Below are 22481 nucleotides of genomic sequence, written 5' to 3' on the forward strand. Positions count from 1 at the left end.
GTCTATAGTTCTGATTTCACAATTGTGTAAATTCACAGAATGTAAATGGTCAGTTACCTCAACGACAGGAGGGCCTACAAGTGAGACAGTCTCCTACAAGCACTGAGGTTTTCTGCTGACTCACAGGGCAAGGCTGGTCTGAAAGAAGCCTCATGACACTAATTGTGTTGTAAAGTGAAAATGAAAAGCAGCATAGATGAATGTAAAATGCTGTGCCTGAAGGAAAACAATCCTGATTTCACCTTTGAAATTATGGCCCCTGAACTGACTGTTGCTCTTCAGGAGTGAGACCCAGACAGAGGCTGTGATGGAATTCCATGGAAATACCAGCATGGGGCTCAGCAGTAATAAAAATCTCCAAAAGAAGTAGTAAAAGCTTCCAGGAAATGAACAGTAAAAGTAGAAAACATTGTTATGGAACTGTATAGTCTGTAGATCACCTTCACTTTGAACCATGTTCACCACGGGGCCCCTCCAGTCAAGGAGAGCTTCTGTCAGAACTGGTAAACAGCAGGTCTGGGACAGCTTCAGTGCTACAGAAAACTGCGTTGAAGGGACCTGCAGTGTGGACACAAGGCAACTTGGGTGGGTGTGATGGGTGTAAAAGTCACACATGGCCTGTAGAAGATTGATGGCACTAATGGAAGCCAGGCTTAAATCCAAGCAGCTCTAGTTCTCTGTGTAGTTGGTTGAGAGCTCCCTGTGAAAGGACACTCCAGATGCAAGAAGTCTGCATGGGTTCATTTGTGGAATGAGCAAGTATTTCAAAGAGAAATCCATTTGGGGTTACTAGTTAGGCAGGCCTCATAGAAAGAATTAGAGTTTGAGGGACTGTTAAGATGAAAGTATGATTTACTTGCTTTGTTTGTACTCTATCCTACATAGCCATTGCTAGAGGCAGAATACTGCTGGACAGATCGTTGGTCTAGAGCAGCATGGCTGCTCTTAAATAGTTAAAATGGTTTTCACAGAACAGAGAAAGGAGGGGGAAAATGAGAGAGGAAAAAGAGAAAGGAAAACTGAATATTGAATATAGGGGAAGAGAGGTGCAAGGAAAGATAAAATATAGAGGAAGACAGGAAAGTGGTATGTTATTTCCTTTGATGAAGAAAAGGTGTGGAGGTGTTATGCAAAGCTGCCATTTTCCCTGCATCCTGATCCTGTGTCCTGCACCACATGGTTTGTGTGGAGCTCAGTCTCCTCAGGTGTCAGACACACAAGAATTAACATTTCATCCATGGCATGCCTCCGCAGCCTTGATTCTGCAAGCCCTTGCTCACATGAGAAATGCCTTGAAGGGCTGGATATTTCCATCTTAAATTTGAGTAACATATTTGTAATGTAGCTGCAGATAGCTGCAGCAGATGTGGTCGGGCTCTGCAAGAGCAAAGGTCCTTGCCCATCCCAGCCTTGTCATAGTCATGGCAGAGTTCCTGACTGACTTTTTCTTCTTATACCACCATTATAAGACAACTGATTTTTCTTTTATTTCAGAGCAACCCCTACTATGTGAAGCCTCGGGTGACAGACCATCAGTTTGGCATAAGACATTATGCAGGGGAGGTAGGTGTTCATGATGTGTTTGTGAGGTGCTTGGTATATTCTGGTATATGGAGGTCCTCCATTCTAGATTCCAAAAACCAAGAACATCTCGAAGCTGTGTGTTTCCACACATTTAATGTCCCCTACCAGAGCACAATGAATGTGATGGGTTTAAAAATGTCACTCTCCAGTACTATATTCTCCAACTTGGATGTTTGAGTTTCTCAGGTAACTTTTTGTTTGGGGGAAAAACTCCTTACTTCTGTTATTCATGTTGTCTTTTCTTGGACATTCACAAACAAACAAAACTCAAAGGAAAAGTCACGAGGAAAATTTGACTTTTGAGGAGGAGGAAAGGCTGAATACCTATCGCAAAAAGGAAAAGGTTCCCAAGCCTTCAAGGTTAAATGTTGCTCTTTGTTGTGAAGAGATATGAAGCAGATGAAGGTGTGTCAAGGCAGGACACCTGCACATTAAAGAAGGGCTAACCTCCTCCCAGAATAATCTGCTGAGCACTTGTGCTTGGGAAGTTGGGGCACTGGGTGGCCTTTCTCTTCACTCTCCTGAATTGAATAGTGTACTTCACACCTTGCAGAGGATTTCCCCACAGACCCTCTCCTGCCAGACAAATCTTTGCAGCTGTTTCACTTGGCTCTTGTTTTTGAGTTTTTTTGTGTGTTTTTTAAGTGGTGGCTAAAGGCCATTTTCTTGCCAGTAATTGCAGAACTCTGTAGCTCTTTGACCCCAGAAATTCAGATCTTGGCACATGCCTGCAGTGTTCCTGTGTAGCTCTGTTGTAGGCCTTGTATATTGGCATGTAAATGTGGAAGGACTTAATGATCTGTACGGCCTGCTCTGGTGGCTGTGTCTGTGTTGCAGGTGCTGTATGATGTGAGAGGCTTTCTGGAGAAGAACAGAGACACCTTTCGTGATGACATTTTAAACATGCTGAAAGACAGCAGGTACGCTTGTCGGGAGGCCATAGCTGTTGGGCGGAACTAAGCCACATTCATGTAATACACCAGACCAAGGAAAGCAGTTGCTTTTGCCATAGCATCAGACATCATTCTTAATCATTCTTCTCTTTGTGCTGAAGTGTCCTGATAGAAGAAGGGAGAGCTGGAGAAGTCAGACGAGGCACAGATTTAATCAGAACTCATGTTGTCCCAGTTTTAAAAGGAGCTTTAACAGCATGACAGACATCCCTCCAGGCAATTTGCTTTTTTCCTTTTCCCCTTCTCTTCCCCCTTCCTCCTTCCATTTTCTTTCTTCCTCTTACGTCCCTATACCTACAATGGCAAAGTTTCCCCTGAATGAATCAATGCTCTTTGCCATGCTCTCAGTTGCCAGCCTTTGTACAGAGGCTGCTTGATTTCCAGCCTGCTTGTTAGTGGAAATCATCCGTCCTTACCCTGAGCCAGACTGTGCTGCTGCTGTGGGACTGGGCATGGACTCTAATGTTATATCCCAGAGCTGCAACAGGATCTTAGAGAAATGAGCTAATTTTGATCTTGAGCAAGATCTGGGAAACAGGAGGGAAGCATTTAATACTACAGAGGATCCTACAAGTCTTTGAGCAGCAGCTCTACCATGTGCCTCTTACCACAGTCCATGTATTGCCTTTGGGCTCCAGCCTTATGAGACTGCTTCAGAACTGCATCTTCTCTGAAGCTACTGCAGAGTGTGCACTGAGAAGCTTTGAAGCAACCTGAGGGAGCTGAGACTATGAGCTGCTCATAGTTGTCTTACTTGGACAGTAGCATCTGGGGAGCATTTTACATGAGGCTTGAGGCCAGAATTGTGGTTGTTATTGTCCAGCATAATAGAAGGACTCAGGCTTTTTCAACGTGCCAGAAGGGAAGTTTGGCCAGAAGCAGCCATAACAATAAACTGATACAAGCAGCTCTGAAGAACGTTGTGCAACTTTATAAGAACCAGCACCAATGTCTCAGGAGTGGCAAAATGGTGAAAGATTCCCTAGAACTGGAGGGCTAGCTACATGGAAGAGCTCTAGAACTCCTCTGGCCACAGAAGAGCTGGGCTTCCAATTTTGTGATCATGTCATGGAGGCTAATCATGAGTTTGGGAGTCATGACAGCACCAGTCCAGCTGGCATACCTTGAAGGTAGTTTTTCCTGGGGGCATATGCTTGCTCGAGGGAGGTGTCCCTTGAGCATTACCTCCTTGGTCAAGGGAGGTGTCCTAGCCAGTGCAGAATGGAGATTTTCCTTTGTGCAATATCCTACTTGAAAGTGTGGGAGGTGGCTTCTGGCTTTGCAGCTGAGTGTGGCATACAGGGCAGTCCACAGGATCTGGGCAGCCACGTGGGAAGTATTAATTTCCTCACTGAAGTGCCAGCTGAACTGCTTCCTCTGGCACAGCAGGTATAAAAATGAGGTGTTTCACAAAAGGACATAGGACAGGGCAGTAGCTGACAATAAGAACCATCTTCTCACAGGTGTCTTGCATCTTCTTTAATTCTTTTCTTCTTTCTTAGGCTGGACTTCATCTATGACCTTTTTGAAAGAGTCTGCAGTCGTTGCAGTGAAGAGACATTGAAGATGGGCACCCAGAGGCGCAGACCGACTGTCAGCTCCCAGTTCAGGGTATGATGTTTTCCAAGAGAGCAGCAGGCTTCTGGGGAGGAGCAGATGGGTAAAGCAAGGCCTGCAGCCAAGAGGAGTCATTCATCCTTGTTTTGTGTCCAGCACTGAAAATGTGCAGGAATGTTGCAGTGCTAAAAAAAGACAGTGCCACTGCCCCAAGGATTTCTGTCTGGTATAAAATGTGATTTGATAAGACAGAGCAGAGTGGCAGAGGAAAAGAGTACTTTGCTAAGTACATGAAGGTCTTGAGGTTCTTTGATCTTTCATACTGGTTTGGTGTTTCAGCTAAGTGTATGTGTCCTTTTAGGCCACATTTTTACAGGTATAGTGACAATTCCAATAAAACCTTACTAGGAGGACCTTAGAAGTATGAATCTCACACTCTTAGATTATCTTCAGACCTTCTTTTCATTTCACTGTTTTGTTTTCCTGTATTTAAAATTTGAGAAACATGTAAAATTAACTTTCAAAAGCTATACAGCTTCAAGAATAGGGATGGGCATATGGCCAGTCTTAAGAGCAAACTGTGTGAGTATGTTTTGGACAGGAAAGAATCTCATGGGTTAATGAAATTTTGGTAGACAGAGTCAAAGGATGTTAGGAATGGGAGGGCTGCATGAAGACCTTATTACATCAAATGTAGCCCCTTTCCCTTCTGCAATGACTGATCCTTTGGGTCTCTCTTGCTGGTCTTTAGGATTCTCTCCATTCCCTGATGGCCACGCTTAGTACTTCCAACCCATTTTTCATCCGCTGCATCAAGCCAAATACAGAAAAGGTAAGTCTGCCCCCCAGCCATATGTGTGCATGTGACACAGGCCTGCATGGGCATGCTCTTGCACAAATGCTGAGCAGGTGCCTCAAACTGAGGGTAAGAGCAGTTCCTCCCCACCTTCCCTTTTTCATTCTAGTTATTTTACAGTTGAGAAAAAACACCCTCATCCTGGTAATTAGATGGAAAGACTGCATGCTGAATATGAGATTATATAGTCATTCCCACCTCTTTCAGTGCTTATGAAGCCTGGAGGATTAACCAGGCTTGTGGAGAGTTCAGAGCTGTGGTAGAAGAAGCAACCACTCCTGTTTATAGTGCCTGTAGAGAAATCTGTTCTGGAATGAAGGGCTCGTGTAGTAGGCACTGTCTCCTGCAGATCCCTGGCTCTGAGGCAGTGGAGGTGGACGCATCATGAGCAAGTCACAGTGCTAAGGGACAAGCTGGCTCTCACTTGTACTGTGAGCTGTGGCGGGAGGACATGTTGCTAACTAGATCTGAACTGATTCTTTTCTTTGCGTGTTTTGAAACCATGAATGATATGGCAGAGGCTGCTTAGGGGATTTATGCCAGAAAAGAATTCTGTAGTTTGTCTCCAGTTTAACTGACAAGAGAGACTGCAAAGAGAACTGAGTCAGGGTTCTGCACTCTCTATGTGTTCAGACATTGTATCTTTGCTTTCCTACCACACTCCGACTGTGAGTGCAGTCTGCAAACAGTTTTCCTTCTACCAGAATCAGCCCAATTCCCTTTTATCCCTTATTCTGCACTATGCAGTTTTGTAAGGTTTCCCCTTGACCCAAACTTCCCCCTTTTTACCTGGCATGCCCAAATATGCAGGGTTGGCTTTGCACAGCAAACAGATACACAGACTGTGACTGCCTGGCTTACTTGGTTTTGATTCTGCATCGCTATTTAGGCGCCGAACCTCTTCAATCCAGACGTGGTGCTAAATCAGCTCCGGTACTCAGGGATGCTGGAGACAGTGAAAGTTCGAAGAGCAGGTTTCCCTGTACGGCGCCTTTTCCAGGACTTTCTCAGCAGGTAATTGCTGTCATTGTATTGCATGCTGGAACAAACCCAAAGTATGGAATTCTATATGACTGTTCCCTCTTTAACTGCTTCTTCTGGTAAGGATCATCTGTGGGATGTTTTTCTAACCATGGCCTTGATGCTCATATCATAGAATGATCTGGGAAGCTTTTTGGAGACTTGCCCTTAGACTAAAAGTCAGAATGGAAAAATAGCCAGATGGTCTTTGGTCTTTTTTTCTTTGTCCTTTTTTTTTTTTTTTCTTGGTAGCTTTGCCACAGATTTGCTTGTGTGATGCTGTGAAACCCAGCTGGTGATAATATGTAAAAGGAAAATACCATGCTTAAAACCTTTAGGCAGCTGAAGAAAATTCTAATGGACAGTATAGTTGATGATTAATATTGGAAGGAGTGATTATTTCTTTTAATGAGCTACATCAAAAGGATTTTTTTGAAGTTTAAGGCTAGAAGGGACACTGAACATTGCTTCCTTTGTCTCTTGGAGCGCTAAATGCCACCCCTACAGTGAACAAAATAACTTGTGTCTGATGAAAGCACATGTTTCAAAAAGACAGTTGTTCTTTACTGAAAAATTCTCTTGAGTTTGTATTCTTTTACTGGGATTGCAACAATAAATTGCCAGTGTGGTAGAACAGATAAAGGTTGGGGGATGGAAATTTCCAAATTGGAAGGCAAACATGAAGAAGGAAGGTCCCAGAGGAAAAAGGATTATGAGAGGAGGATAATTAGAGTTAAAAGACTGGGAAGAGAGATGAAGGGGGCAGTTACTGTCATCTGTAATCTGATGAGATTCTGTTTTGTTCTTAGGTACAAGATGCTTGTGAAGGGGCCAAGCCTCTCAGACAACAGCAAAGCTGTATGTGCAGGTTTTCTTCAGACCTATGACAGCAGCAAAAAAGAATGGCAGTTGGGTAAAACCAAGGTACTTCACTCATGTGGGGAAGGGTATGGCTTTGCTCCAGCTGCAAGGGGACGTGATTGCATCTGGTCAGATTGCAAGGCAGTGCAGTCATGATCCTTTCAATACACTGGCCTATGCCACTGACCTGCAGCATCTCAAATATTTCCCATATTACGTACCTAGAGACAAAGCAGGTTTTTTGGATTTTATCTAAACTCCTAATTGACCAAACCAGCTTGATTTTGTTGTGTCTGATCCAATTTAAAGATTCAAGGGGAACAAGCATGGCTCTCATTTTATGTAATTGTGATGTGTGTCATTAACTCTTGCCTCTTGTGCCAGGGATTTCACTCTGCTTGACTAACTGAAATTCTTGCCCGAGGCAGTGAGCTGAATTTCAGTATATATCTAAGCTGTGAATAGCTACATAACCAGATGTATGACAGCTTTCTGTTGGGGAAGCTCAGATTATGCTTGTGCAGCTAGCCCAGATGCTAGCATACATTTCCTATGAAGAGGTATCCAAATGCTTCTGCCCATTTGCGTAATTCAGATCTTGCTTCTGTTTTGGTGAATGTTTAACACTTCTCTCTTGCCTGAAATAGTCTGGATTTTCATGCAGAAATAGATATGAGCATTTTGAGGTATATTGCTATAGAAATCTGGGAGCGTGAAGCTGTCTCTATCTCAACTTTCCATATACTCCAGTAAATTCTTCAAAGAATATTCCAAGATGGATGGTGTCCAATGCAGACAGCATTTCTCAATAGTGGGTATGCAGTCCATATCTAGAGCAGATGGTAGCACATCAAAGCAACTTCTTGCATTTTTTGCCCTTACGCCTTCAGAAATGTACTTCAGAATATTTCCAGTGCCACAATGAAACCAGAAGTGATTTGAGTGAACATGCATATTTTATTTGTCCAGGAGAACACATAATGACACTTGTTGCTTTGAGCAATTATTTCTCAATAAGTGGATAGACTATTATATTTATTAGAGCAATATCTCTCTCTCCTCTTCCTAGAGGACTGGTGGTAGTCCAGTTAATAGTCTGGACTATGAGCTCTGTGTGGCAATCAAGGAAACCACTGGCCATTGTTGTGGGAAGGACATGTATTAATCTGGAGTTTGGTTGTTTTGGGTTTTTTTTTCCCCATGCCTCCACTGATGTTTCAGAAAGAAGATTTTATCACTTAGCTGTATTTCTGGTCTGTGATTAAAGTGTTCCCCATCTTTGATTTTGGAATCAGGTGTCTCTTCACTGGTGCCTGCAAGCCAGGAACCATTTCGGTCATTTCTGTCCCTGGATAATCCACATTGCTTGGGTGACTGCCAGTCTCCCAGTATTTTAGTATTAAAGCCTATGTGGAGAGTGTGTGTGTTGCAGAGCTGTCTGGAAAGCTTAGAAAATGGTGGTTAGAGCTGGTAAACACAGAGTTTGAACTTTCTTCCTAGCATGACAAGAGATGGAAGATTGCTGCGCCACAGTAAGGGTAGCAGGATGGAGGACCAATCTCACATGCCACATACTCACCTTTTAAAGTACAAAAGGTTATAAGCTATACAGCTGGAGTCCAAAGCCTACAGTAGACTAACAACAAGCAGGAAATCCAGGATGCTTTGAGCTCCTGGAAGCTATAAGTCCCTTTTCTCTTCAGTCCTCATTGTTCATCATGAAGGACTGAGTCCGTCTGTCTGTTTCCACTCACTCCTTGACATGCACAAATTATTTGGAAAAAACCAATATGGGGGGTAATTGTGGTAAAGAAAATGCTTTGTGTTTTGTCAAAACTCTGGATATACTCCAATGTATTTATTTTTTAATGACTGTGTCCTGTAGACTAAAACTTGACTGAAGAGCTGTATGTGGCATGTTGGTACACTGCAATCTCTCTGCTTGGGCGCTGGTTGCTGTGTCTGGATATTGTGGAAAGAAAGAAATGATTAAGAGAGGCAATCTTTGTATTCTTGATGCCTGAGAAACAAAATTCACTGGAGCTGGGAAGCAGTTGTTTGGTTGTAGAAGTTACTTTCTACTGGGCATGGTTTGTATTAGAGATGTGTGTCCTGATAGAGGGGAGCAGTTCTATTTATTGAAAGAATGGATCACTCCAAGGCTGTCCTGGCAAGTTCCACACTTGCTGCCATGCTGAATGGCTGGCCAGCCCCTGGCTGCTCTATGGTGCTGTCATTCCAAGGTGTATTACCCTGCCATTTCATTCTTCAGATTAGTTGCCTGGCATTCTTTCCCATGCAAAGCCATTTCATTTCTCCCTTGGAGACCACTTTGCAACTCAGCTTTGTGACAGTGCCTCCAGAAATCCTGTCCCTAGGAAAGCAGCTGCCAAAGTGAGGCCTTGCAGAGCAGTGGTGCTTCCTGGTAGTACCTTCCCTGCTGTCTGGATCCAGCTGTTGTGCCTTGGATTACAGACTGCTTTGTCTGCATTCATGTTTCAGCTGGTGCTAGGTAACATAGGCCTGGAATACTTGGGTTGATGGAGAATAGAGCCTTAATTTTTCCAGAGCCTTTCAGGTAAAGGTGAAGCTACCGGCCAAGGGGAACAGAGCATAGACCATTGTCCTCAAAAGGAAGTCCTCTGCATGGCTTTACTGCCACTTTTGCTGCTACAGGTGCAGCTCTGGGTACTCTGGTTGGTATTCTCAGAACTAATCTTGGCTTAGTCAAGAGTAGCTACTGAAAAAGGTGGACAAGCCCATGGGGATGTAACCTAGGAAGAATTATAAGGGGTAGGTGAAAAGCAAGGCTTATAGAAGGGGGAATACTTCCTGCAAAATGAATGGAAGGATAATTATATCCCTAGCAATTGTTTGAAGGAGGAAGGAAAAGACTCTGTGAATTAGTGCAGGGGATTGTGAAGCTTGGGAAAGGAAACGGAGGAGGAAGGGCAGGATGATCTTTGTGTTTTTCATTAAGAATAGAGCAGCTGCTGGGCTGTCAATTACCAAATTGATGTTTATAAGAGGTATTAATGTATGCAATGCAGCTTTTATCTGGTGGTATGGCAGAGTTGAGGGCTTGGATGCAAACAAGCAGTGAGATGATGAAAGAGATTGTGCTAAGGTGCCTTTGCCTTCACTGGGATGTGCTGGGATGGGGCAGCAGCTTCCATGTGGCCCTTTCTTCAGTGCACCTGGGCCTTCTGCCATACTTGCCCATACCCACAACACAGATTTCCTACAGTGGTTTAACACAGTAACCTTCTGTTTGAAGGCATTAATTTCCACATTTCAACTTGCTGGTTTGCAGGGCCTGTTTGAAGGAGGAGGTTGCTGTACACTGTTTGGCATCCAGGTCACAGTGACCCACTTCCTGCTTTCCTGGTGCTGTCCTCAAGAATCATATGATCCCACTTATGTACACATGGGTGCCCAAGCAGATACATTTGTGTCTGCTGATCTCTGTGACACCTTAACGTGTTCACTCTCCCACTGATGGTGCATGCAGACTTTGAGGTTATGTGAGGAACACTGTGGTGATGCACCATGTTTTAAAACCTGGCCAATGTCTAGTGTGAGCAGAATATGATAGATGTAACTTGTATATTTTGTTCAATCATTCTTTCCTCAGATGAAAACAATCTCATGTTTTCAGAAAAAGACCATGAATAATGACAAAGAAACAGCCACTTTCCAGTTTATTTCCGCAAGGCATCAAAATACTTCTGAACTTGAAATGCATATTATTTTTCCTTGTTATTTAGTGGAGTCTAAAAAACCTCCAAACCTTCAAAATGCCAAAAGTTTATAACTACATATTGCTTTTTTTTTTTAACACCTCACTCCAGCACATATAGATCCTATGATCCTATAGGATTAGGGTTGGGTCTCTTGGATCTCTGCATGCCCTGAAGTTCCTCCCCCCCCACCCCAAAACTGGCCTGGCTTAGCAAAGACTCTGCTTGCTAGGGAAATACTGATGGCCTGAGTATTTTTGCAATTTGATGATGATAATGGACCGAGACACTTTTTTTCTGGTTGCATTCTTGAAATGGGTGACTGCTGCTTGGTTCTGGAATGTAATGGAAAGAGCAATCCCTGCCTCAAAGAAATCTTTAAAAGATTGTTGAGTTGACAGAGGGAGTGGATGTACAACTTGCAGGGAAGGATGCCAGCTTCATGGTTGGCAGTACCTTGATAATGAAGCTTCTTTTCAGGCTACCCATGGTTTCTTAGTCATCACAAAACAGCTCATTTTTTAATGGAAGCTGCTCCCCAGGAGAAATTCAAGTCCAGGAAAGCCACTGGCTATGGGTACTAACTCAGGGAGAGGTGTCAGTACACAATAGTAATTGCAGGGGGAAGGAAGAGCTTTAAGGGATGAGGCTGAAAGCAGTGAGGAGGGGAAGGTATAGAGAGACATATAGGGGAGATAAGTGAGAAAGAGGGGAATTTGTGCAGGACTAAATGTTCAAATCTCCGGCCTCTCATCACAACCACATGGATCCAGTACATTTGTAAGGAGTTTCTACTGATTAATGTGGTTCTGAGTTCTGCAGATTGATGAATATCAGCTTGCATCCTGTGTACATGATGGTGCTTGAACAAGTGGGGCTGCAGTTATGTAGTGTAGTCTGTTCTGCTGCTGGCCTTGGCAGGGATTTAACCAGTGCCAGGCAGCAGGTCACACGAGCATGGCCATATGGCACTTGCTGCTGTGACTGCAGCTTGTATGGACATGTCTTACCAGCTTACTCTAGTCTGGGTACTGCTAGCAGTGTACCCACAGAGCAGTGGAGCTCCATGCAGGCTGCAATCCATCTCAAAAAGCAGCACATTTATTTCAGGAATTTGTGCTGAATCCTGAGCTAACCTAATGCAAGCCAACTGATTTAACATTGCTTAGACATGTCAGCATAATTCCTGTAAGCATGACCTTATCTTGCTTTTATCTCAGTTCTTTTGTCTTTAACGTAGCACCTGCATTCTTCACAAACATTTAGCACCGAGCAGAAGTTGTAAATACAGGCGGTGAAAGATGCTCGAGAATTAAAATACTGGACACTGACGTGCAACCAGTAATACTTGGAGAGTTCTGTGGTCAGAGCTCATTAGCCCCCAGTGCATGCTCCACTGTCGAACCTCTTCAGCACGGAAGCATCTCACCCCGGAGTTTCTGGAGGTCGGTGGAGGGCTTCAGCACCGGTGGGCTGAGAGTAGCGCAGCTTTGTGCCCCGACTGGGCTTTTGCCTTTCCGCCTCCCTTCCATTAAGACTGCTGTAAAGGTTACTTCCTGGAGTCTAGAAATCGAAAAGTTCCTCCCTTTCCTTGAAACGCGGAGGAGTTTCTTTGTAAAATATTTAATCACCCAAGTAGGTCCCAGTGCCTGCTGCAGGGAGGTACCGGATTGTGCCGAGAAAGCTGTCAGCTGGGAAAGAGTTAATCGCCGGCGCAAACTTGGGCTCTCCTCCTCCCACCTCTTTCCCTCCTTCCTCTGCTCCCTCCCTCTCTCTTTTAAGTCTTGACCACAGAGTGAGGGCGGCGGGGGTTGGGCACGGAGTTTGGCTCACGCCGCTGTAAAACTTTTCCCGGCGCTCGGAGTGCGGGCGCCGCGGGGCAGCGCCGGGGCAGGCGCGGGGGCGGCGGCAGCGCGGCCGCCCGGGCACGGAGCGCTCCCCGCGCCGCTCAGCCGGGGATGAAACCGCCCGGCTCTCCCGGGGACTGACTTCTTTCCTCTCTTTGTGTTTACTGAAACTCCTCCCCGTGGCGTCAGGTTTTCCTGAAGGAAGCTCTTGAGCAGAAGCTGGAGAAGGATCGGGAAGAGCAGTTGAGGAAAGCAGCTATAGTCATCCGGGCCCACGTCTTGGGCTACATGGCAAGGTCAGTGCTGGGGGCTGCCCCACCATCCCTGTGCTTGCGTGCCTGGGTTGCCCCGACACCCTGCTTTGCTCTCTAGTCCCTTAGCATCCGTCCCGTCTTCCCCTCCTGTATTCTAAGGGAGAGTTGCAGAATGTGCCCTCCCTGCCAGCATCGGCTCTGCTGAAACCTTCCTGCACCTTTGGCACCTCTTTTTCAGTTATGTGCACGTTCGCACCTTCCCTCAACGCTGCTCAGCGGGCTTCCCGTGGACTTTGTACCCATTGCTTGCCTGTGATGACACCTTTTCCTTGCCTTCAGGGCTCTCCTGGCTGGGCCCCACCTATGCTTTGGGTCCCCTCCTTTCCCTCGTGCTTGTCAACTCTGTTTCTGCTCCCCCTGCCAATTGCTTCTTCCTCACTTGCCGTTCTGCCTTTGCTCACCCTCTTTCCTCGCCCTGCCTGTTTGCCTTGTGATCTCCCTCTCCTTTTAATTAACTGTTCGGAATTGGTTTTTGGCCAGCTCTGCAACAGTAATCTCCTCTTGCCTCTCCCTTTTGCACCTGACCAGAGAAGGTTTGGGAGAACCAACTGCAGACAAACGGCCCCTCCTCTGCCCCTCGAAGTCAGTGCAACAGCTGACTCCTTAATGGCTGTGGTATGCACACTTAATCCCAGTAAGATGCTCTTTCCTGGCTGGTCTTTGCTCCAGACACCTGTCAGTCAGGGTTGTGAGGAGGTGAAATCCCTGTCCAGCAGAGCTGTTTCAGCAGGCACTCTTCTTAGAGCTCCAGTTACACCAGGTAGCTCATTTTTCATTGGGAAATGTGTGCAAGGGTTGTACCCTGCCTTGCCAATGTGGAATATCAGCAAAATACACATTTGGTCTCTGGGGCTTTTAGTTCATTTATTTATTTCCCTCTAGGAAGACAAATGAGCTCACTCTATTGTTTGTACATGAGATTGCAAGTTCTTTGTGTCAGGTCCTCTTCTCTCTTTAACTTTGTGTCTAGCATTTGGATAGAGGGGTAGGGATTAGCACAGGAAAATTGATTTGCTGGGAAACATCACTGCAGGTATACTGGATTATTGCTTTTCTGAGTTCCTGGGAAGGAAGCTGCTGTCCTGCAGGGCTGTGATGGAGACTGTGTGGCAGCACTGCTCCTCTTGGTTAGAAATCTTGTGGTCCTTCAACCTCCACACTTCTGGATTCCTCATCCCACACGTTGCTGTTATGAGTCTCATCCTTAAGGACAAGCTGTGCTTCTGCAGCCAGAGTGTAAATCTTCACAAGCAGCTGGAGGTAACTGGACTTCACAGGGGAGGAGAGCAGGCAGTAAAGAAGAGCTGAAAAGGGTGTCTGTAAAACTTTCTGTGTAGAGAGTTTCCAGTTGCACTGCACCTGTATGGAAAAAAGTCCAGCAGGCAGGAGTTCATCTGGGCAAGTGCTGAATAGTCTGTGCAGAGTTGGGCAGGAATGCCAGTATGTGCTGCCTTAAGCTTGATACCGTTTCTGTTAGTTTTGCAAGTATAAGTGTATTTAAATTCATTTGGTCTCATGCAAAGTAGACTGGCAAAGGAAGGATTTTACTGGTTTCTCCCCCTTTGTGAACTTGTTCTGTGAGCCTGGAGAACCAGGTTTTCTTTGCTCTCATTCCCTGCAGCCTATGCAGCCTAGTATCTCTGATCACTAAAATGTGAGACAAGAAAATCAAGCCCATTGAAATGACCACATTCTTATGTAGCTAATCTGTGGAGCTCTGAGATGCAGGTAACAGCTTCACCAGCTAAAAACCACATAGTGCTGGATCCATGTATGAATTTGGCTGTGCCCGTGGTTTCTTCAGAACTGTTCTTCATGGGAAGAAGACAGTAGTAAATTGCTCCATAACCCTGTGATCTCTAGTTCTTGGAGGCATAACTGCTAACTACAGCTCATTGACAGAATAATTAAGTAAATTTCAAATACAGCATTGGAGCCTTGCAGCCATCCTGCCTTCTCTGGTGTGATACATGGTTGGGAGGTGTCCCAGCCCCTCCTCTTGGTCTGCAGGTTGAACTTCTTTGGCCAGTGCAGAAGGGTGAGTGAAAGCTTGAACAAGGGGAGTGAAATTCACAGCCTGTGAGCAGCAATTCCAGCTGAAGGGCATCTGCAAGCTTGGCTGTGGTCATGAGGAATGAGGGGGCACTTCAGCCTGGCAGATTAGCAGGCAGAGCTGGCCTGGAGCTGGGCAGGGCTTGGCACATGTTGCACTTGAGAGAGTTTCTGGCAGATGCATTTTGTAAAAGTCAGAGTACCCTTTTTGATGCACTTAGTCTGCCTTGGCAGAGAGTGCATGTGCAGCTGTTCACACCCCATGTGCAGGACACAGGGTGGACAGAAGGAGTGGGGATGAGGGGACTGCAGCCCAGGAGTAATTAACCTAAAACCTCCTCCTTCTTATCACCTCTTGCCTTTCGTTTTCTTTTCTCTGTGCTTCCTCCCTTTGACTTAATACTTATGGAAAAGAGCACGACCTGTGCACATTACTGCTCTTAGCATCCCTCTCCTGATTTTCTTGACTGGGCTGATGTATCTGATGTGCAGGGAGGTGGCAAGCTGTCAGCATGGGTCCCTGTTGCCATTTGAAGGGAATTTCCCTGCCAGGACAGGGATTTTAAGGTGTGTCTTTTCCTCAGGGTGTTGCAGAAGGCGTGTGGGAAGTTTATGTGAGAATACCATGGTATTTCCAGTGTGCTTTCTAGGACTGTAGGACCTCAAGGATTACTATAGCCTGCTGGCCCAAGATCCTGTGTAACAGCCCCATAGAATTTCTCTCTGCGCGTTCTGGTTTGGATTAAAGAAATTTTTTATTTGACTAGTACCAATGGTTGTTTCCTCGGTGCAAGATACTGAGGCATCTAAATATATTAAAATACTTTAAAAAATGTCTGCTTATTTTCAGCCTTAATAGATGTCAGCTTCAGATTGGTTTAATCTTATGGCCCCTGTTGCAAAAAAAGAAATGTGGATACTTTCAGTGGGGTAAAGCCTTTCCTTAGGCTTTTCTGTTTCTTAAGGTCCTGCATGGAGCAATTGCTCTCATTCTGTAAGCCTGAATTTCTGATTCCAATCCTTCTTCCTCAGAAAGCACTTGAGGGTCTAACATTGTTCTTGAAATGGGGGTGCTAGCACAGAACACAGGATAAAAGCAATATTCTGTACAGCAATATTTCTGCTTACAAGACTAAGAATCCCAGTAGTATTTTTTCGATTGCATTGTGATGGAAGTTTGCCTTTGCGTGATGATCTGGGGCTCAAAAATCCAGTTTTGACTTGCTGCTTCCCAGCATAGTCCCACATCAGTCATGTTTGGCCTTTGATTCTTCAATACAAAACCTTATGATTAGCTCTTTTGGATTGTTTAATGTTTGCTTGAATCTGGCTTACAAATTGATCCAGATTACTGTGTAATGGTAACTCCTGTTATTTGCCCAGGTTATGTATCATGTACAAACTTCTTCCAGGAACTTTTTTCATGTCCTTGATAAAGATAGTCTTTAATGCAGAGGCAAAACCTGACTTTTCTACAACATTACTAGACTGAATCGTGATTGTTGTGTTTTGGGGCCCTATCATGTTCTTAGAAGTGCTGTAAAGCTGATTTTGATATCATTGATGATCCTACTTGGTCCCTTGCAACTCCAGATATTCTGTGATTCTTGTTTAGGCAAAATGTTGTGCAGTAGAAGTATTTATTTATGTGAAGTTGTTACAATGTTTCATTCAGCTATCAATATTGTAGTATCAGTGTGTTTTCTCCCAGACAGTGTGAAATTAATGTCACCAAACTATTTTTGCACTGTTTTTGCCTTTCCTGGAGTAATTTGCTTTTGACCACTTAAGAGATGGAGCAATATTTGTTCTCATATAGTAAGGGCATTTGTATACTTCTATTCTGATAAATCCATACTAAATGATTATGCTCACTGCACAGTGAATGTGTTTATGTGCAATGCAAGGAGACTTTGGGCCAGAGGTCCTTCCCTTTCCATGGCCAAATATCTCTCCCTCATCATCTGAGAGTCTTCACAAAAGTAGGTGCCCATTGAAACAAACTATTGGTAGATCAGGAGGGAGAACAGTGAGGTGAATATGATTTACAGGTGGTGAGTGGCTGGAGAGGAGCAGGAATCATGTCACTTCTGACCTGTGTTTTTTGAAAAGGACTTTTCTGTGGATGTGGTCAGTATGCAAGGGTGTGAGAAATGCAGAGTGTGTATGACTTAGTGATGCATTAAGTGTGTGGTTCTGTTTTTAGGAAGAAGTATCAGAAGGTGCTATCCAGTGTTGTTATAATCCAAAAGAACTACCGAGCATACTTCTGGAAGAAGAGCCTGCTGCGCCTGAAGGCCTCTGCAGTGACCCTGCAGAAGCACTGGCGTGGCCGCCTGGCTCGCAGCCTCTACCAGCACCTGCTGCAGCAGGAACTCCGGCGGAAGCAGGAAGCGGAGGAGAGAAGGAGGCAAGAGGAGGAAGAGCAGATCAGAAGAGAGGAAGAGGAAAGACAATGGCAAGAAGAGGAGGAGCGTAGGAGGAAACAGGAAGAGGAAGAGGTGAAGGAAAGGTACAAGATGGTATCTTGCATTCTGTGTTGGGTTTAGACAATTTAAAGGGGAACATTCTAGAATGAGTTCTCCCCCTTTGTTTTAACTAGTCCCTTACCACCAATAAGGAACAAATACAAGTGGCTATAAGTGAAAAAATTAGTTTACTAACAAGCAAAACTGCAACAGGTGAAAAACAACAGTAAATATTCACTATATACAAAATTGCTAAATCTCACAAACTCCCTGAGAGCAAATTGAAACCCAAGTTGGTGGAAATACCCCTTTCCAAGATGGCACCCGCCACAGGCAGTGGTGCATAGGGAGTCAAAAGGAAAATGGCATCAGAGCCTCCCCCTCAGGATGATGGCCTCTGCAGGTGACCGTGCTGTCGGGAGACAAAGGGGAAGGATGGCAGGAAACCCCCATGGGAATGAAGGAACTTACCCAGCAGTTCTTGTGGCAAATGGAAGTGGTGCTGTATGTGGGGTCAGCTCTGATGCTTGCTGCACTTGCTGGACTCTGCTGGGTTTATTATTATATACATTTCAACTTATAATTGTGCGATTGTTTGCTTTTCAGAAGTAGTTATTTTAGGCTTGTTACGTACTTTCCCAAAGGGGGATCTCATCAGACCCTGTAGCAAGCATCAGGAAATCCTAAGGTTAGAAGCACTCACCTTGAGTCCTGTGTGCGTTTTGGGCACCAGAATATAAAAAAGATATTAAACTAGAGAGTGTCCAAAGCAGAGCAGTGAGGATGTTGAAGGTCTGGAGGGGAAGCTGTATGAGGAGTGGCTGAGGTCACTTGATTTGTTCAGCTTGGAGAAGAGGAGATTGGGAAGACCTCATTGTAGTCTTCAACATCCTCATGAGGGGAAGAGGAGGAGTAGGCTCTGATCTCTTGACTCTTGTGCCCAGTGACAGAACTCGAGGAAATGGCAGGAAGCTGAGTTAGGGGAGATTTAGGTTCAATACCAGGAAAAGGTTTTTCACCCAGAGGGTTGTCAGCACTGGAATAAACTCCCCAAAAAAGTGGTCACAGCACCAACCCTGACAGAGTTCAGGAAGCGTTTGGACAATGCTCTCAGGCACATGGTGTGACTCTTGGGGTGTCCTGCACAGGACCAGGAGTTGGACTCGTTGATCCTGATGGATCCCTTCCAACTCAGTGTTTCATTCTATAATAAAAGGAAGGACCTGTCTAGTTTATTCGCTATAAAGTGTTTTTGCCCTTTAGTTCCCAGACCATGAGAGATGTGTTCAACCAAGCATCATGGCAGAGAAGTGTCAGTGTTTCTAGGAATCAGGCAAACTCATTTTATTTTCATTTTCTAATTAACGTTAAATGGCACCTGAGTGAATAGCCAGGACCATACTAGCAGACCAGCTTGGCTAAGTCAAAAGGACCTAGGTGCAATTTGAGCTGTAGTGCACCAGAAGTTGGCATGCAGTTATTGTACATAACACTTTTAGCAGAGGGGAGACATGGAACAATTTGGTCTGACATTTAACAGGAAGAAAATAATAATGTTGAGAAAAAAATGAGGTATTTGATGCTATTTTTATCTTCCCCAAAAGCTTAATGTTGGATATTAAATACGATTAGGAAGGATGTCCAAGAATTCAGAACATGCCACGGAAATAAAAGGTTAGAAAATGCTCAGATAAATCAAATCACAAATTATAAAGAAGATATGGGAATTCAGTGAAAGTAATGTTTGGATACTTCAAGAACTAGCTAAAGCAGTTTAGAACAGCAGCTGTTCTCTTTCTTATCCTTTGTGGATAGTAATGTGGGTAGTAGTTTTTCCATAAAAATGGAAAATACCAAACAATTATGACCCCCTTTTAAAATGGGAAAAGGAAGAATAAGGGAATTGTGGACCAGTCAGCCTGACCTCAGGAAGATACTGAAACAAATGATCAAACAGTTGTAAATGCTTGATAAAGGAATTAAGCCAATGTAGATGTCTGAAAAACAGACAGCATTAGAGTTACCTGTTTCCTTCTGTGGTGTCTTATGGCATGTCTTGTGGACAGGGAAAAGCCATGGAGGATAGGTAACTTGACTTTGGGTAGGTAAAAGCTGGGTAAGAGCTTTGATATGTTATAACAATACTCTAAGATGCTTTGAAGAAATTTGCTTTGGAAAAAAGTATGTGAAACAAGATTAGGATTTGTGGTTATACTGCATTTAATTAGTAAACAATATTAGCTTTTTGTTAAATAAAAGAGAACTCTTGAATGGGATTTTTTCCTTGATCTGTGCTGGATATGGTGCTTGTGCAATGTTTTCATAAGAATTTCGATGAGGAAATATGAATATCCTTATTAAATTTGCAGATAAAACCATCTGCTGAGGGGCTGTAGGCATATAGCCTAGGATTACAGTTCAGATAATTTTGGCAAGTTAAAGGATCTGAAAAGCAGGATGACTTTTGGTACAGACATATGCAGATTTACAGTCAGGAATAATCAAATGCACAGGGAGCGGAGGAGGAATGCTTACTTCCACAGCAGGAGGAAGGTCTGGAGGCTAAGCTGAATATGTCACCAGTGTCATGCTGTGGGAGAGGAGAAAGCAAATGCTCTCTATAAACAGAATTGTTTCTGTAAGGTAGGGTGATGCTTCAGTACCCTTCAGTCTGAGTACTGTCCCTAGTTTTGGGTATCACATTTCAGGAAGAGTGTAGATCAGTTGATGGTGACTAGAAAGCAGGAAGAAATACCGAAGGTTTAAAAACTGTGAGCAACAGTTGCAGGAGTTAGTATGTAGATTATAGGTGGTACTCCTAATGTGTTTTAAAATGGTTGTGCTTTTGAGCTCTCTCATCATTTAAGGCAGTTGTTTTACTCATGATGACTGCTAGGGATCTTTAAGTAGGGTTGGAACCATCTGGTTCTCACTTATGTCAGCTTTCATTTACAAATATTTCCTGAATTTTTTTTGAGAGTGTGAGCACAAGAAGGAGAGCTTTAAGGACTTTGTGACTTGCAGCTGCAGTTTAGAATTTGGCTGGGGAAATCTGCAAGGCCTGGGAAAAAAAATCATTGCTCTCCTGTTCTCCCTGGGGTTGAATTATAGGTTTGAAAGTCACTACTGGCAGTGGTAACTTTCTTCCATCCAGCAGCATCCCGTTCCTGCTCCCTAAGCATGACCCTGGAATTTATCTGTCTGCTGGTTCAGTTGCTTGTAGCATACTTGTTCTGGAAAAACTGGCCATAGTGATAGCTTTGCTTTGGAGTATAACCTTTTTGAACTGGGTAGAGCTGCAACACCGTGGGATAGTTTTTCTCCTCTGCTCATGTTTACTAACAAACTCTGACTCTTACAGTCTTCACTAATAAACTGGATTTTGCATGCCACTGAGAAGTTACATGAGTTGGGGCTTTAATACAGTAAAAGCAAAACAAAACACAAATTCAGTGGTGGTATTGCAATAATTCTGTTTTTTAAAAATGAACAGTTTCCTGATATCTGTCAATTACACACATGCAACCTCAATATTCACAGATTTATTGTACTTCAGAAGATTCTGTTTACATTTATCATGAGTCTGATTTGTCTTTCTGTCACTGTTTCTAATGTCCTTCCTGGTGTGTTCCAACTAATCCAATTTCCTAATTGATCTGAAAGTTAAGTGCATGGGGAAAATCTGTTATATCTACAAAGGTCATGCCAACCACAGAGAATTGGATTTTTACTAAATTGCAAAAGCTTTTAAATCAGTCTTACAGCAGGTACCTCATTCTAACCTTATCCATGGAGGGATGATGTGTCCATGTAATTCTGAAAACCTCACATAGGAGAACTAGGTCTGTCTCTGACTGTTACATCTTGTTTTTTGACAGAGAAAAGGAGCAACTGAATGCACTACTGCAGGTGGCCCAGGTAAGTTTAAAAGTTGTTCTTTTCACATGTTTTCTTGTGAATATCTGTTAAGAGACTTTCATTGCCTCTAGTTTTCCTGGATACTGATACTGTTATTGTGACAAGACCATTTAAAGAATGGGCTTTGTTCAGTCAAAACCTGCAGGTGTTTGGCTTTGGCAGAGGTGCATAGAGTTAACAAGGTAGGGCTTTTTCAAGGCTCTTGTATGAGCTTGCATTGGTTCTATTTGAAAATTTCCATATTGAACATGCAGCATCCTATTTTTATCTCTACTGCTTGAGCTTGTTAGATAACCTTGTGATGTGCTACACTGTGACACAGTGTGTTTTTCTGGATTGTTGCCTGTAACAGCCGAAATAAGAGTGCAGCCAACTGCTGCCATGGCTAAAATAAACCCCTTGTAACGGATCTAATTGTTGGTACTTGACATACCAAAGAGCAGACCACCTACCCCGAGGTGTGTGAAAATGGCTGTGTATCTCATTGGTTTTTTTTCCCCATACCATTTGTTCCTCAGTTTCAGACCATCTTTATTCAGGAGAGATTAGAAGCATAGAAATGCATTCATCCACAAGTAGGAGTTTACCAGCAACTAGGTAAATAAAGGAAACAAGGATTAAGGTTTAAACGAGCCAATATATTGACTGCATTGTCTTAAGTCCTATCAGGAAGTACAAGAAATCCTATTGGAATTTATTTTTACTTTTTCTCATGTGTGTATCTGTTCTCTCATGTGTATGTTTCAACATCCTCTGTAGAAGGGAGGGTGGCTTTATCCTAAACACCAGTGAAAGTTACCAGTATCTTCCATCTTCCAATTATCATGTATCTATTGGAAATTTCCTTTTACTTCAATGTGGAAAAAAGAGTAAGAGTCTTCAGCAGTCAGCCATCAGCCACCTAGTGATGCTAAAGAATGCAGAGAAATTCTGGGTGGAGTTTTTTTTGGGCTGTGGTTGGAGTGGATAGAGTCCTGCTTCATGCAAATATCCTTTCCAGCCCCAGATTCTGATGGTCAGATCCTCATTTCAAGAAACAATGAAATTTCCAGACCTTTTAATGAATTTCTGGGAAATCTTCAGCTCTTAAGTAGTCTATGCATATATGTATTCATATATAGTTGCTTTCTCCTATATGCGTGTGAGTTCAAAAAGAGAGAATGGACTTTCAGGCTGCTTTTATTCAAATTGCAGTGTACAGTGACCAACAGATAGAGAGACTTTTCTAAAAATTCACTGAACCTAGTGAGCTCCTTTGTATGATTCATAATGGAGGTAGATTGCTGGGAAAAATGAGGTACCTGAAGATCC

The 22481-nt window shown here is 43.8% G+C and overlaps 1 protein-coding gene across 6 annotated transcripts in view; it reads left to right on the forward strand.

Annotated features, from left to right (window-relative positions):
- LOC137477054 (unconventional myosin-X-like) overlaps window positions 1-22481 on the forward strand; it is an 89156-nt gene that overhangs the window by 42972 nt on the left and 23703 nt on the right. For all 6 annotated transcript variants that reach the window (XM_068195638.1, XM_068195637.1, XM_068195636.1 and 3 more), the window contains 9 exons: window positions 1495-1563; window positions 2422-2504; window positions 4040-4148; window positions 4846-4926; window positions 5840-5964; window positions 6780-6894; window positions 12608-12714; window positions 16991-17296; window positions 21131-21170. In XM_068195638.1, coding sequence (XP_068051739.1) covers window positions 1495-1563; window positions 2422-2504; window positions 4040-4148; window positions 4846-4926; window positions 5840-5964; window positions 6780-6894; window positions 12608-12714; window positions 16991-17296; window positions 21131-21170 — 1035 coding nt within the window. The remainder of the gene's footprint in view (window positions 1-1494; window positions 1564-2421; window positions 2505-4039; window positions 4149-4845; window positions 4927-5839; window positions 5965-6779; window positions 6895-12607; window positions 12715-16990; window positions 17297-21130; window positions 21171-22481) is intronic.

Source organism: Anomalospiza imberbis, chromosome 7, assembly GCF_031753505.1.
Source record: "Anomalospiza imberbis isolate Cuckoo-Finch-1a 21T00152 chromosome 7, ASM3175350v1, whole genome shotgun sequence".
NCBI lineage: Eukaryota > Metazoa > Chordata > Aves > Passeriformes > Viduidae > Anomalospiza > Anomalospiza imberbis.